We start from the raw sequence: 14307 nt of genomic DNA on the forward strand, positions 1-14307 counted from the left end.
CAAAGTCACCACAACTTCTCGCTGTCAACGGAGACGTCGTCTACCACTGAAAATATTGAACCCGGATGAGCAGGTTCCACCACGAGTAACCCAACTAACTAATCTACGATCAATTCACTGCGAATGAGATTTTTATTGTAAAGGGAAAAAAAAGTAAACAAAGAATACAAGATAAATAAAACGGGCTGATTCCTCCCCACGAGCCGGGCCTTCCTGGCTGGGCCTATATGGGCTGGCCGATCTCCTGAGGCTGCAAAAAAAAAAAAAAAAAAAAAAAAAGGGAAAAAGGAAAAACGAGTCCCGACCTTGATACTTCCCCGTTTACGGTCCGACCTAGACCTTGATCCATCTTCCCCGACCCCGATAAATGTCCCGTTCACCTCCCTGCTCTCGTGGCTTGGCGGCGACGGTTGGGCGAGAGCGGTCTGCTCTTCGCCAGGCCCTTTGCCGGCGACGAGCATCAACCAGGTGCGCGCTTCCCTTCCCGCTCTACGAAACCGAGCAACCCTAGCCCCTAATTTATGCTATTTGTACCGGATCTTACCGAATTAGTACATGCGTATCCATCATCATACCAACTTCGATTTAAAAAAAATATAATATCGGATGTTCATATGTACACTCGTGTCCTATGCGGTTCCGCCCCTTCTATCAGAACGCGGGATATTTCTATAGTCGGATCATAGCTGGCTTGTTTCAGTGCAGCACATTGTTATCTCTTTTTTTTTTCGTTGCAAAATTTCCCTACATGTTTGCATTGCCTCTTCCAGATGGGCAAGAGGAAATCTTAGAATGAAATCAGAGAGATCTTGCCCATTTGTGCGGGCGCATGTCCAGTTGCTTGACTGCTTCGTCTAGGGTAATTTTGTATGTCTGGTCTAGACTAAGTCATAACTAATAAGAGATGACATGACATACTACCCATGTCACCATGGAAGTTAAGACCGAGGATTGACTATCTGAATTTGCACCTACACCAAGAAAAACGTTAAGCCTTAAGTTCTTTCCTTTCAGTTGTGTCTTTTTCCAGATAACGCCCTTTGTTCCTAGATACCATCCATGTATGTTTTTTGGGGAGCAAATTGCCAGGTTCAGTAGAATTCAACAGAACCTAAGGAATAGGCTAGCTTCCTGATAGATCAGGTGTAACAGTTCGCTGCTTTTTCTGGTCAGCCCTGCGTCCTCTAGTTTAGCTAAATGTCCTGATTCATCCACCTTCTTTAGGGACCCAACTACAATTCGTCAAAGTTGGTGTTTGGGGCTAAGGACTAAGTTTGTATTGTGCCGAGGGCCACTAACCTAGATGTAATACCTGTATTAGCTTCCCTTTGATCAGTTGGTCTTTGATAGCTTTATTTATTACATGTTGCTTTACTGTTGCTAACTCCCTGTTTTGCCCGTTTGTTTTTTCCACCAGAAATTCTGCTCCAGTCTTGGGAGATGAGGGAAATTAAGAGGGGTGGTGATGATCTCACAGGAAGTTCGTGTAAGGGTGGAAGGCCTCGCGATGGTAAAGGACAGATGACCGAGTCATTGGCCTCATGTATGCTGGTTCTTCCTCTTTTACCGACATCACTTTGATTTGTTGCTCTATGATAGTTTTACAACATTGTTTTATTGCTGATGACTCCACATTTTGCACCTTGTTTCTCCTGCTTGAGTCTTGGAAGAGGTGCAGAAAACTAAGAGGGATGGTGATTATTTCACAAGACGAATGCATAAGAGTAGAAGAGGTTGCAATGGTGAGAGGCAGATAACCAATGCATTGACCTCAGGTCTGCTGGTTCTTCCTCTTTTCTGCATTTGTTCTCTCACAGCCTTATTTGAGCACTACAGTTATCTGCTGTTTGATTTTTCTTTAACTAGGTGACTTGCATGGGGACTCAAATCAAGATATCTGGACTGGGCTCAGTGATGAACTTAAGTCAAATTTGTCTAAAAGTGTTGCCTCACTTGCTTTGTGCTATGGTGATTATATATGCTGCTATACTCTTATTATTTTTCAACAAATATATAATGCAACCAGTTATATATGATTTACATATTTCATCCTCATCTTCTTTAGGAGACAGAGTGTTATTTTCATGCTCAGGCATAATTGTAAAATGCCAGGAGCATCTTACAAGGCTTGTGACTTCAGCAAGTTTGGTTATAGCTTTCACTGATGCAAAAAAGAAACATCATAACTTAAAGGTTGGTGCTGATGATTGTGCTTTACTGTTTCTTTTTCTTTTTACTTAAGATGATTGAGACCATTGTATGTTATTTTCGTGCTTACATTGTAGATTGAAGTGTGCCCTGAAGGCAATGAAGTTTACCAGGGGAGTTTGTCTGAATATGATTTAGATCGCAATTTTGCTGTTGTGATCATCAGGACATCCCTTGATGTTGATGCTGGACTTTTCAAACGTGTGGTGGGAGGTCTGCCCCGTGGTATGGTACTAGCTTTAGGGCGTTCTGTCTCTGGCAGATTAATGGTCACAAGTGTGATGCTTCCTGGTGATTTAAGTAAATCTGAAGACCATGATCTTATTTGTAAAATGGCAGAGGTACACTTAAGTTACTATAGGAGTATTTTATTCTGTTTCTGTTATTATATACACCAAATCGTATCTCCAAGTGAAAATATCTTTTTTTTTCCTATGTAACTATTGTTCTGTCATTTCATCTCGTTCAAATGTAACCTTTGTTGCCTGTTTCCATTTATCCATGTTAGGCTTGGGAAGGTGCGGCACTTTTTACTTCTGATGGAAACTTTGTTGGCATGAGCCTTTTTTTGGTTATGGAAGGAGCCTGTTTCATATCATGGGCTGTAATGCTCAAGTGGCTAGAGTGTATGCAGTGTACATCTCTGAAAAAGAACACAGATCTTCGACAGTCAAAGAGTTTGAAGGGAGTCAGGTATGTCTTATCAATTTTTGATCCTATACCTCTTTTCCTTCCCCTTCATGAGCTTATAATGCATAAGCAGTTCTGCATGCCAAACAGCATATGTGTCCAAATCTAGATCGTTAGCTGTTGTTCCTTAGCTTTTTTGGCATATGTGGCTTTTTGTCATTGAAAGGAATTGTGCACACTAGAATCTACTATGATCATTTGTGACATTTGTTCAAGTCTATTTTGTTTCTGTGAAATATATATGCACAACTTATTGGCTCTTTTCTCTTTCTTGTTCCTTGCCTACAATCCTACCTACATAGGTTTTGGCACCATGATGGTGATGCACTGGATTGGTCCATTATATTTTGGTGTTAATATTCATTGGTGATGTTATTCTGCAGGATTGGAGCAAGACAAATAGGTGAGAAATCTTACGGCCATCAAAAGGGTGAGCGCACAACAACTCTTTTGAGCCCACTAAACATTGTGGTACCATGCAAATCGTTGTAATAAATTGTAATGATACATATGTAGTCTTTACAAGCAGTACTAGTTAAGCATTTACATTTGTTCTTAACTATCAACTAGTTTATAACTTGTACATTCGTTGTGTGTTATCAGATAGCATAGTTACACAATGTTATTTGGTATGTTCATATAGACCAACTTGTAATGCGAATTGTTGCTCAGGTTGTCATCACATTCTAATTGAACAATAATCTGCAGAATTTATGTGAATTTATTTGGCATGTAAGTAGTGTTATATGTTGGTGCTAATCGCTTGATTTACAGCAATACTGTACAACTAACAATTATACCATATCTATCTTCCATCAGATGGCATGACTTTGGTTAATACTTTCGAAGAGACCTTTGGTGACATATATCCTAAAGGTGTTTGGCGTGAATTCAGTACAAAGGCTTCTAGCATTTATCACAATGTCGTCGCGCTTGCTTCATTCAATGGTGATTTACAGCAATGTGCCATTTACTATGCATGTTTGTATTTTTTTTTCATTACTTGTTAATAATCAAATCAAAATCACATACAGGAAAAAAAAGGAATTTTGCATGCACGGGTTTTTTTATTGAATGGAATGGATCTACAGCTATTCTGACATCAGCGAGCTTGGTTAGAAGCTCAAGTGACGAAAACAAGATCGAGGAAAACTTGATGGTTGGCACTCCTCCTTATTCTTTCCGTTGATTTCTGTTCTTTTAAATTAGTGATGATGTCTAACTGGATCGTTTGTAGATTGAAGTACTGCTCCCAAATAAACTGCAAGTAAAGGGCACACTACTACATTATAGTCTACATTATAATGTTGCTCTAGTCGGTGTCAAGGATTGCCATGTTCGTCCAGCGAATATTCAGCCTCATCAATATGTGTGCTCTAAAGTAGCAGCTGTGGGCCGTTGTTTCAAATCAGGCGCACTAATGGCCACTATTGGTGATGGGGTTTCCTGGTCAGGCACACTTGATTGCGGATACATTGTACGATCCTCGTGTAAAATCACCAAGGTACAGCTATTGCTTTTTCCTTGCCTAGCTACTTTGACACGGTGGAAGTAGCTAGCAATATCTATTTGGATCAGAAATTACAAGTTGTCCTTGTCACCTTGCTAGGTTGGTATCGGAGGACCTCTTATTAATTTGGATGGGGAAGTTATTGGCATGAACTTTTACGACAGGAGAATAGGAACCCCTTTCCTGAAGTGGAATACTATTGACAAGATTCTGGCACATTTTTGTGAAAAAAGGTATGCGTACCTTTCTTTTCCAGTTAAAATCTACTGGTACAATAATAACCGATGTCCACAATAGACAAATTAGCATTGATCTAGGTTATATGATCTGAATCAATTGTACTACTCTTTCTATATGTACTATTTAAACTGTAAACAAAAATATATGCCTTGTAATCCCTGCTACCCACTTAATGAAATACATGCATAAGCATGTTCGCGAAAAAAAATATATGTACTATTTTATACAAGTAAACAACCGATGTCCACAATAGACAAATTAGCAGTGATCTAGATTATGATCTGAATCAATTGTACTACTCTTTATACTTTGTATGTATACTACTTAAACTATAAACAGTTCAGATTAATATAGTCTGAATTAACCATATCGTTAAGCATGTAGTTTCAAGGATTGCATTTATTGTTCCAGCAAGCTAGCCACTCATTTGAGTCAAAATGTCACCGTGGCAAGAGCGTGCCTATTTTTCTAGTACTTTAAGAACTTTGCTGAATTAAGCAGGTTCAGTGAAGCATCATGAATTATATTACTAAATAAATCTATTTATTGGTATATTTGACTTACAGTACGGCTGGTGAAGCTGGGAGATCTGTCTGGAAAATTCCTGGTGATCGCAGTAATGGGATAAACAGGTAGCTGTTTGTAGAATGTCACTATTTAGCTAGTTTTCATTGTGCCCTTTGGATGAATAATGAAATTATTGCTGCTTTGAATGAACCACATACAGGTGGCCCGTGCCCATGCCATGTTGGCGTCATCCTGACAATGTAGATGAGGACCTATCTGAGGACGATGAGTTCAGCTTTGGATACCCATCTTACTGCAGGAAGCAATACGGATACATCAATGGAGTGAAAGTTCTACTCTTTTAGAATCTTTGCCACACTTTATACATGTCGTCACTCAGCATGTAATAATTTTAAGTATAGCTTAGCTTTCTTGCAATGTTGGAGGACGGTGGCCCATATCAGCACAATCATTTTTAGGTGTTAGAATCAATGTTTTCAAGGTGTCGCTTTGTCGTTGCTTAATCGCCAAGGCGCTCCACGTGGGATGCCACAGCAGACGACTCGTCTTACGGGGAGGCCTCTGTTCTGGGCGGCGGGAAAACGCGTGAGAAGGATTGGAAACGCAGGGAAAACTGAGAAAAGGGGTGCGTGGGAGAGACAGAGCGCACCGGAGGGAGAGCGCGGGCGCACGGGAGATTCACCAGCGGGAGGGGAACTAGAAGCCGCAGCTTGCCTGTGCTGCTTGCCTGTCGCCGAGCCGTGCGGCCACCTATGCGGGCTGCAGTCATGTTCCTCCAATCGGCGTTGACCTGCAACATCTGGGGGAGATAGGGAAGCAAGAGACAGAGAGGGGCGGAGGCGGAGCGGTAGTGGAGAACGAGCGAGGGAGATTTGGCAGCGCTGGAGAGAGGATTGGGAGTTCGAGAGATGAAGCAGGAAGGTCAAAGGTGAGGGGTATATGGGCTGTCTGGTGGGCTGGGCCTGACTACTTGCTCCCTCTCCTTTCTTTTCCTTTTTCGTTTTTGTTTTTTTCATTATCTACCACTAAGCTGCTTTTTAAAGATTCCCTTAAGATGTTAAGGCGTCGATTCGCCTCACGCCTTAGTCGCTTAAGCGTAAGGCGGTAGTCGGTCACCACGCCTCGTCTTACCGCCTTGAAAACATTGGTTAGAATAGCCTGCACGCATAAATAAGATGCAATACTGTACTTTGTCGCTATGTCGTTATACACAGCAGCAGTTTCATCTTCAATTATGAGATCTTCTGGTATTGAAAACCATGTTTTTCTAACTCAGCTTTCTGCTAAACCTAGGATTCATTTGCTAAATTGTGCAAGCTCCTGCTGTGAAACTGGATCCATATCAGCAGTACTTTATAGCTTGTCTTATCAATCTAGGATCTATCAATCTAGGATCCATTAGCTAAACTGCGCAAGCTCCTGTTGTGGAACTGGATCCATATCAGCAGAGGGAAAGCTCCTGTTGCTAAACCCGTCGACGGCCTGGTGAAGAGATGCTGGTAGGAGGTTAAGAGTCCCTTTCATCAGGTACTTGTTGAAAGGGACTCGAAGGTGTCGAGTGTCCCGTGTCCAGTTTCAGTCGATTCCTAAGCCAAAAAAATTGACTGAAAACATAGAAGGGAAAAAAAAATCTAGATGCAGGAGTAACTGCCAAAACCCAAAAGCAGATGTAGCAATTTTTCCTGTTCGCTTGGCTGATAAGACATGGCTGAAAGTACTGTTGACTGATTTATTGTGAGAGAAAAATATTATTCGTTGGCTGAAAAAGTACGACTTATAAGCGAAGTAAACGAGGCAAACAATCACTACACTCAGTCGTATCGTCGTCAGCAAGATTGTCTTTCATGCCATGTCCGCCGGCGACCCAAAGCCATCGTCGTCCAGCCTGTGCACTACCGCTCTTGACCCCTCCACGCTCAACCAAGCAACGCCGTCCGTCGTCGCGCCATACCCGCGCATCTGCCATGTGCTGCTACATCTGCTAATGTGCATTTCAGATGGTATAAGATGTATGCACATTGTAAATTTGTATACAAGGTTGTTTTTGCTGAAAATGATTACACTTTTTGTGATAGTTCCTGTGATTGGTTTGCAAACATCTGGATTGTGAACAGAATATGCAGAAATTCACAACCAGAAACTAAAAACTGAAATAGACACGGAAACTGAAAACTGAAATTGACAACCAGAAACTGGAAATTCAAATTGGCGACAAGAAATTAACAAACAGAAACTGAAATAGACACATTACAAATCTTACAGGTGGTCTTTCAAACTGGAAATCTTATACATAACTATCAAAATCCATCCCAAAATGCTTCAAACTGGAAATCTTATACATAACTATCAAAATCCATCCCAAAATGCCTCCTACTTAATAAAACAGTACTGCAAAGTGACATCAGTACTGCAAAGTGACATCTTGATCAACAACACAGTTGCATATTTTCATCAAACTTTCTAGCAGATAAGGACATTGCAGCATCTTGCTGAACTCTGTTATGACTGGCATCCAATATGCCAGGCGCCGGCATGGCTAAGTGTCGCCCAGGTCAATAGATGGTGCCTAGATTAGATGGGCTAATAGCCCAGTTATCCTTATGCTTTATTATTTGCTATTTTCCTCAAATAGAATATTTATTTCTTAAAATAGGGACTCTTAGAGGGGATATATATATCTTGTAAACATTATTCAAGGAATTAAGCAGAAGCAACAGATTAGTTGTCGGCTTCCCTGGGAGCCCTAGTCGCCCTCTTCCCCGGCGTCGTGCGTGACCTTGGTCCTCGCCCTCCGTCCCTACAATCTCCGCAGCAACTCCGATAGGACTCATAGTCCTATCAATCTGGTATCGGAGATATCAGGTCCTCCTCCCACCACCACCCTGCCGCCACCTGCCACCACCTCTGCGCCGCCAGCCACCACTGCGGCGCTGCCTATCACCTCGGCACCGGCAGCACCTTCGTCGTCGACTCCGGACCCTCTGGTCAAGGCGGTTGCCGACCTTGCTCGATCTGTCGCCGACATCTACACTTGCCTTGCCAGCATGGAGACCCAGAGGCAGCCGCCACCATCGGTCACAGCCTCCCTGCCGCCGGTTTTCCCTTACGGTATGTCTGGGTACAGAACGACGGCGCTGCCATTCTAGGGCGTGCAGGCGACCGCCCCGGTTTCCATCCATCCGTTGTCGTTCCAGTGCGTGCAGGCGACCGCCCCGGTTCCCATCCATCAGCTACGGATGCTGCCTTCCCCCTCGCCGATTCCGTCGTACGTCATGGCTTCGACGACGGGGCCGGTGTTCACCTCGGCGGGCGCTCAACCCTTCACAACCACTACGGTCGCCTCGGCGGCCATGACAGCCACCACCAGCACCGCTCCCCAACTTGGTGGCCCGAGCCACCAATATCAGCACATCGACGGGGTCTTCTACGGGGGCATGGAGGGCTCTCTCCTCTACAGTGGCAATTTGCCATACTTGTATGGTGCTGTTTCATCCGGCGCGTCGCCATACCTGGGAGGCGTTCCCGAGCAGCCCGTCCCCAGAGTCGGCCAGGGCATGGCTGCTTCGCGCTTCTACACGCTGGAGTTCACAACCTACAACAGTGCCGACTATCCCCTGAACTGGCTCAATCACTGTCAGCAATTCTTCCACGGTCAGCCATGGGCGGACGCAGTACGTGGACATGGGTGTACAAATGTACACCCAATAATTTTGAGAAAAAAAATTACAGCTACTATGCATATACATGTATAATACATGTAGGTAGACCAAACTCTGTATATTTGATCCAAGAAAGTGTTAAAAGGCTAGTTTCTTGCCGCCTCCTGTGCACCATCTAGCTGGGCCGGCCTGCTAGCCCAAGAAGGAAAGTCACGGAGGGAACCAGAGCACCGTGGTTGCCTACAGGCTCCAACGCTTGTCGCCCCCCGCTGCATCGACTCGAACCAAAAAAAATTCCCTTGCTATGGCACCACCAGGCGCCGGTGGGCGCCGGACGGCTGCCGGTCGCGGTCGCGCGGATCTGAGCTCTGAGGACGAGATGCGCCTAGAAGAACCCATGGCCGGCGCGGAGGCGTCTGAAGCGGAGGCTACGACCGGCTTGGGGGAAGATACCGCAGTCGCCGAGGACGAGATGGAGCAAGCCACGCCGGCGCCGCACCCACACGCAGACGCAGCGGCAACAGTTCAAACCGCAAGTTCAGAGCCACAACCACCACAGGTTGGTGTTCTAGACATCTAGCCCTCAGTAGACAGTATTAGTTCATCTTTGATTGGTTGTTGCAAATTTGCAATTGATTCATATTTGTTTAATTAAGCATATATATATAATTGTAGGGATTCAGTCAAGTAAAGAGATTAAAAGTTGTTGATTTGAAGTCTTTGTGGTTCATTTGCTTCTTTTGAAAAGGATAATTTAGTAAAACTTGCAAAGTTTTATCCCATAGACTTCTCAATCACTGATTTGAGACGTCTAACCTATCAGCTTGGTAACTTTTATTGTTGATATGCGTGGTGATAAAAGATTTAGCAAAGTGAAAACTATTGCCGAGCTTTCAGTTTTGCTTGTTGAAACAAATAAGCATGTCTTACACTCGTATGTCTACAAGCTTCTGAAATTAGTCCTATTGCTACCGGTTGCAATTGCAAGTGTTGAAAGAGCATTTTCAGTGATGAACTTCATAAAGAACAAGCTAAGAAATAGCATGGGGGATCAGTACTTGAATGATTGCTTGGTTACATTCATTGAGAAGCAATTTTTTCTATGTGTTGCTGATGAAGACATCATCTCTCGATTCCAAAAGCCGCCTCGTCGAATAAATTTGTAATGTTCCTTTATTAGTTGAGACTTCAAAAATATTGTATGTATTAGTACTGTTTGCTCTGAATTGATGGACATTTAGCTTTACATATGCCACAATGGTTTGGTTCGGCATGTGTATATATATGTAATCTGTACACCCAATTTTTAATTCCTGCGTCCGCCACTGCGGTCAGCTCACCCGGGCCTCGGATCGCGTTTGGCTTGCGTCATACCATCTGACTGGCGCAGCACAGACTTGGTACTACTCCCTCGAGCAGGACGAGGGCATGCCTACCTGAGACCGCTTCAAGGATCTCTGCAACCTCCGCTTTGCGCCGGCAGTTCGTGGCACCCACCTGTCTGAGCTCACCCGCCTGCCATTCCGACGGTCCAGGACTACTCTGATTGCTTTAATGCGGTGTTGTGCCATGCTCGCAACCTATCCGCTCCCCACAAGGCGGAACTCTCTGTGGGTGGCTTATCGGAGCACATCAAGGTTGACGTGGAGCTGCACGAACCTCAGGATCTGCAAACAGCCATGCATCTCGCGCGTGCCTAGCGTCACGCCACGGCTTTGTGACGCCGACTCCACCTCAGCGCGCCGCCCGGTCACCCCAGCACCCGGGCCTGCCACCGCCCCCTCGTCTAGCAGCTGTAGGGGCTGCCCCTAGAGCTGCAGCTACTGGAGCCACGCCTGCACTGCCTGTGCCGGCTTCAGCAGCTCCTGCTCGGTCATTTCGTCGCCTTTCGCCGAGCGAACAGCTGGAGCGTCGCCGTCAAGGGCTCTGCTACAATTGCGATGAACCCTATGTCCGTGGCCATCAATGTCAGCGGCTCTTCTACCTGGAGTACGCCAACTACCTCGATGACGATGTTCCTGCAGACCTGGCCGCCGTCACTGCTTTCACTGAGGAGCTAGCCGACCCAGCGGTGCCGGAGGAGGCTGTTGCCCCACCACTGTCGGAATCCTCAAATTTGCCGAGTGTTTTTATGTTTGCCGAGTGTATTCCCTTGGGCACTCGGTGAAAAGTTCTTTGCCGAGTGCTGCGCTAAAAACACTCGGAAAAAAAACACTCGGCAAAGATGGATTTTGCCGAGTGCAAAAAAAAACACTCGGCAAAGAGGTGGTTTGCCGAGTGTTAAAAAAACACTCGACAAATAAATAAAATCTTTTTTTCTGAAAAAAAGGAGAAGAAAAAAAATAAAAAAAAACTTTGCCGGGTGCTCAGAACACTCGGAAAAAAAGAAGAAAAAATGAGCTGTGGTGGAGGACGTGCGCTCAGGGTGCAGTTTCCCAGACAAAATATCTACCCGCGCCCATGACTTGAATACGTGGTGGAGGACGTGCGCTCAAGATTCAAAGTATTGACAGTCAAAAGCAAAGGAGGCAGGCCTTGTCAGTTTAAAACCAAAGGCATGGATGGCCGCATGCATTAACTACTCACCAGTTTTCTACGCCATCTCTCCTCTCCATCCACTCACACATTTCTCCCCCAAATAGCACAGCAGCAGAGAGGCAACGCGGCCGGCTCCCGGTGCTCTCCATCGCCGTGGGCGTCGTCGTCTCCACCAACATGGCGGGCTCCCGGTGTGGCCGCTTCCCCGTGCTACCCGCGCAGCCGGCTCTCCCCGAGAGGCCACTACGGTGGCACTGGCAGACCCTTCGCGTGGTCTCCTAGGTGGCGGCGAAACCAGCCCGGACCATGGTAGCCCGAGAACCGGTGAGGCATGGCGGCTCACACAGCGTCCCCGGGGAGGCCCCCTCCCTTACCTTCTTCCCTGGTGCAGCCTCCCCACCGGCGAGATCCGGCGGCCGGTGCCGCCCCCTCCCTCCCTCCCTCCCCCAATGGCGAGATCCAGGGAGGGGGCCCGGTGGCGACGCACCCTAGGCGGCAGAGGGGACGGCGGCGTGGGCTAGGGGCGAGCTGTAGCCCCCTGGCCGAGAGCGGCAGCACGGTGGCGGGGGGTGTGGTGGCGGAGGCGAATGCGGCGTGGTGCGGCCGGTGGCGGTAGGTGTGGATGGTGGCGGCGGCGGTGCTGGTGGTGCGGGCGTGGTGTCGGCGTGCCTTTTTTTATTTTTTTTGAAAAAAAAGTTTACCGAGTGTTTTTTGGTCACTCGGCAACGTCTTTGCCGAGTGCCCGACAAAAAACACTCGGCAAACTAGCGTTTGCCGTTAACAAGTTTGCCGAGTGTTTTTGGGACTTCGCTGAGTGCCCCTGGCACTCGGCGAAGATCCAGTATTCGGTAGTGCACCGACGGTCTCCCTCTACGCCATCGCGGGCATCCGGACGGAGAACGCCATGCACCTCCATGTCTATGTCCATGGCCACCATCTCCTAGCGTTGCTCGACTCTGGCTCCACACATAACTTCATCAACGCCGATCTCATGCGCCGACTCTGAAAGTGCAATCAAGCCTTAATTGTGGGTTTTGGTGATAATGACCACGCAATTAGAGAACTAATAAGATTATCAAGATGACAAGCAGAAAATTTATATTCGAGGATGCTACACGAAATGGAGGAGCCCCTAATTATATATGTAGATGGCTTCAAACTCAAAGGAGGTTTAAATTCTTTTATATATTGAATTTGAGTATAGAAAAAGCCGTACTATAAAGGGGGACACAATGCTTAAGCTAATATGCGCTATCAAGTGCTTAAAGAACCACAAATATCCTCAGATTCACAGCCAAGATAGTCTACACTTCACTATTACCTTTGTTGTCTTGCGGGGTGTGAGCTTCGACTCGCCCGACCCCTTGGGTGCGAGCTCCGACTCGCCCGACCCCTTGGGTGCGAGCTTCGTCTCGCCCGACCCCTTGGTCGCGAGCTCTGACTCGCCTGATCCCAAGGTCGAGGGCTCCGTCTCGCACGACCCCAAGGTCACAGGCTCTGGTTCGCCCGACCCTTTGATCACGGGCTCCGGCTCGCCCGACCCTCTAGTTGCGGGCTTCATCTCGCCTGACCCCAAGGCCACGGGCTTTGGCTCGCCCGATCCTTTGGTTGCGGCCTCGTCTCACCCGATCACTTGGGTGCAGTGTCCGTTGGAGGCTAGGAGGTATATATACATTTCCCTTTCCTCGCCAATGGATATCTGTGATTTAAAGTAACCATTGGGGGTTGGGGGTATATATACCTTTCCCTTATCTTCCCAATGGTAACGAACCAACCTGCTCTCTTCTTCTTACTTCAGCATGCCCAAAACAGAGTAGGAACTCTCTCTCTCACTCCATTGTTGACCTAAAGCCCCTAAGCAAATCCATTGATTTCTCTATCAATCCTTGAGGGAAAAAGGGTCCAAAACTTGATTAGAGAGCAAATCCATTGATTCCCAAATTCTAAAGACCACTTGATTTATGTTTTAGCCAACGGTTATGTTTGTTACTCTTGGAGCTTGGCTCCTAGCTGGCTAGAGCGTCGCCCGTAGAGCTTATCAACTTGTGAGGTAGCCCCGGGAGGTTTGTAACCACCTCTTGCAGCAAGTAAAATCACCCCTCATCTCAAGAGTTCACTCTCTTGACTTGGGAATGAAGTAGGGTTACAAATCCCTAAGCCTTAGTGGTATGCCTCAACAACGTGGACTTATGGCAGCCTTGGTGGAGAGATGAACCACGGGATAAATCCTTGTGTCATCTTGTGCTTGTGTTGCTAGACTTGTGTTCTTATTGTTGTTGAGGTGATTTCTAGGATTGAGGTTGATTAGTGTGTAGTGTTCCCACCACTTTTAGCTGTCGATCTACGATCTATTATCCTGCAGGAAGCTAAGAAATATACCCGATCCAAATTTTGTTGGGTAGATTTTGAACTATGAACTAATCTCTCCTGCAGGTGCGGTAGTGCCGCACTTACAGAGTGGTAGTGCCATGAGTGAATTTGACTTTAGTTTGAGTTGAATTTTTATAGGCCTATTCACCCCCCTCTAGGCGTACCAGAGATCCTACAAGTGGTATCAGAGCAAGGTTACCTCGTGTGCACTTCACCACATGAGGTATGGAGCCCAGGGGAGGATCCGGTGTTGTGAAGCCCATCGACGTCGATCCGAAGGATGTTGGGCTACATGACACTGATACCAGTGAGCTTAGCGCCACTACAGCAAGCAACTCCACGTTCCCATAGCTAGACGCAACTGATGCCGAATAAGCTCATAATGAAGAAGAAAGAAGAAGAAGAAGGGAATCTAGAAAAGAGAAAAGAGAAGCAAGAGAGAAGAAGAAGGAGCAGCAGTAGTTAGAAGAGAAGAAAGCAAGAAAAGAAGAAAGAAGACTCAAGAGAGAAGCTAGAAGAAAAAGAAGAAAAGCAAGAAAGAAGAAGGAACAAGAAATAAAATCC

At 46.2% G+C, this 14307-nt stretch overlaps 1 protein-coding gene across 1 annotated transcript; it reads left to right on the plus strand.

Moving 5' to 3' along the window:
- The first annotated feature begins 333 nt into the window (after nucleotides 1–333).
- LOC136452491 (uncharacterized) lies at nucleotides 334–5593 on the plus strand. Its single transcript, XM_066453101.1, has 14 exons — nucleotides 334–467; nucleotides 1400–1543; nucleotides 1662–1775; nucleotides 1867–1968; nucleotides 2066–2193; nucleotides 2286–2549; nucleotides 2717–2901; nucleotides 3282–3328; nucleotides 3718–3846; nucleotides 3933–4057; nucleotides 4136–4402; nucleotides 4508–4641; nucleotides 5215–5280; nucleotides 5376–5593. Exons 1-14 carry the CDS (start codon nucleotides 368–370, stop codon nucleotides 5518–5520), a joined length of 1950 nt encoding a protein of 649 aa, XP_066309198.1. The 5' UTR covers nucleotides 334–367; the 3' UTR covers nucleotides 5521–5593.
- Nucleotides 5594–14307: the final 8714 nt, after the last annotated feature.

The sequence above is a fragment of the Miscanthus floridulus genome, chromosome 5, assembly GCF_019320115.1.
Source record: "Miscanthus floridulus cultivar M001 chromosome 5, ASM1932011v1, whole genome shotgun sequence".
In the NCBI taxonomy this organism is placed as follows: domain Eukaryota; kingdom Viridiplantae; phylum Streptophyta; class Magnoliopsida; order Poales; family Poaceae; genus Miscanthus; species Miscanthus floridulus.

Excerpts from the sequence above, each read along its gene's own strand:
- LOC136452491 (XM_066453101.1), top strand. The coding sequence starts at position 368 with ATGTCCCGTTCACCTCCCTGCTCTCGTGGCTTGGCGGCGACGGTTGGG. Across the intron at positions 2,194-2,285 it reads AGAAACATCATAACTTAAAG|ATTGAAGTGTGCCCTGAAGG; the intron begins GTTGGTGCTGAT and ends CTTACATTGTAG. Across the intron at positions 4,642-5,214 it reads GCACATTTTTGTGAAAAAAG|TACGGCTGGTGAAGCTGGGA; the intron begins GTATGCGTACCT and ends TTTGACTTACAG.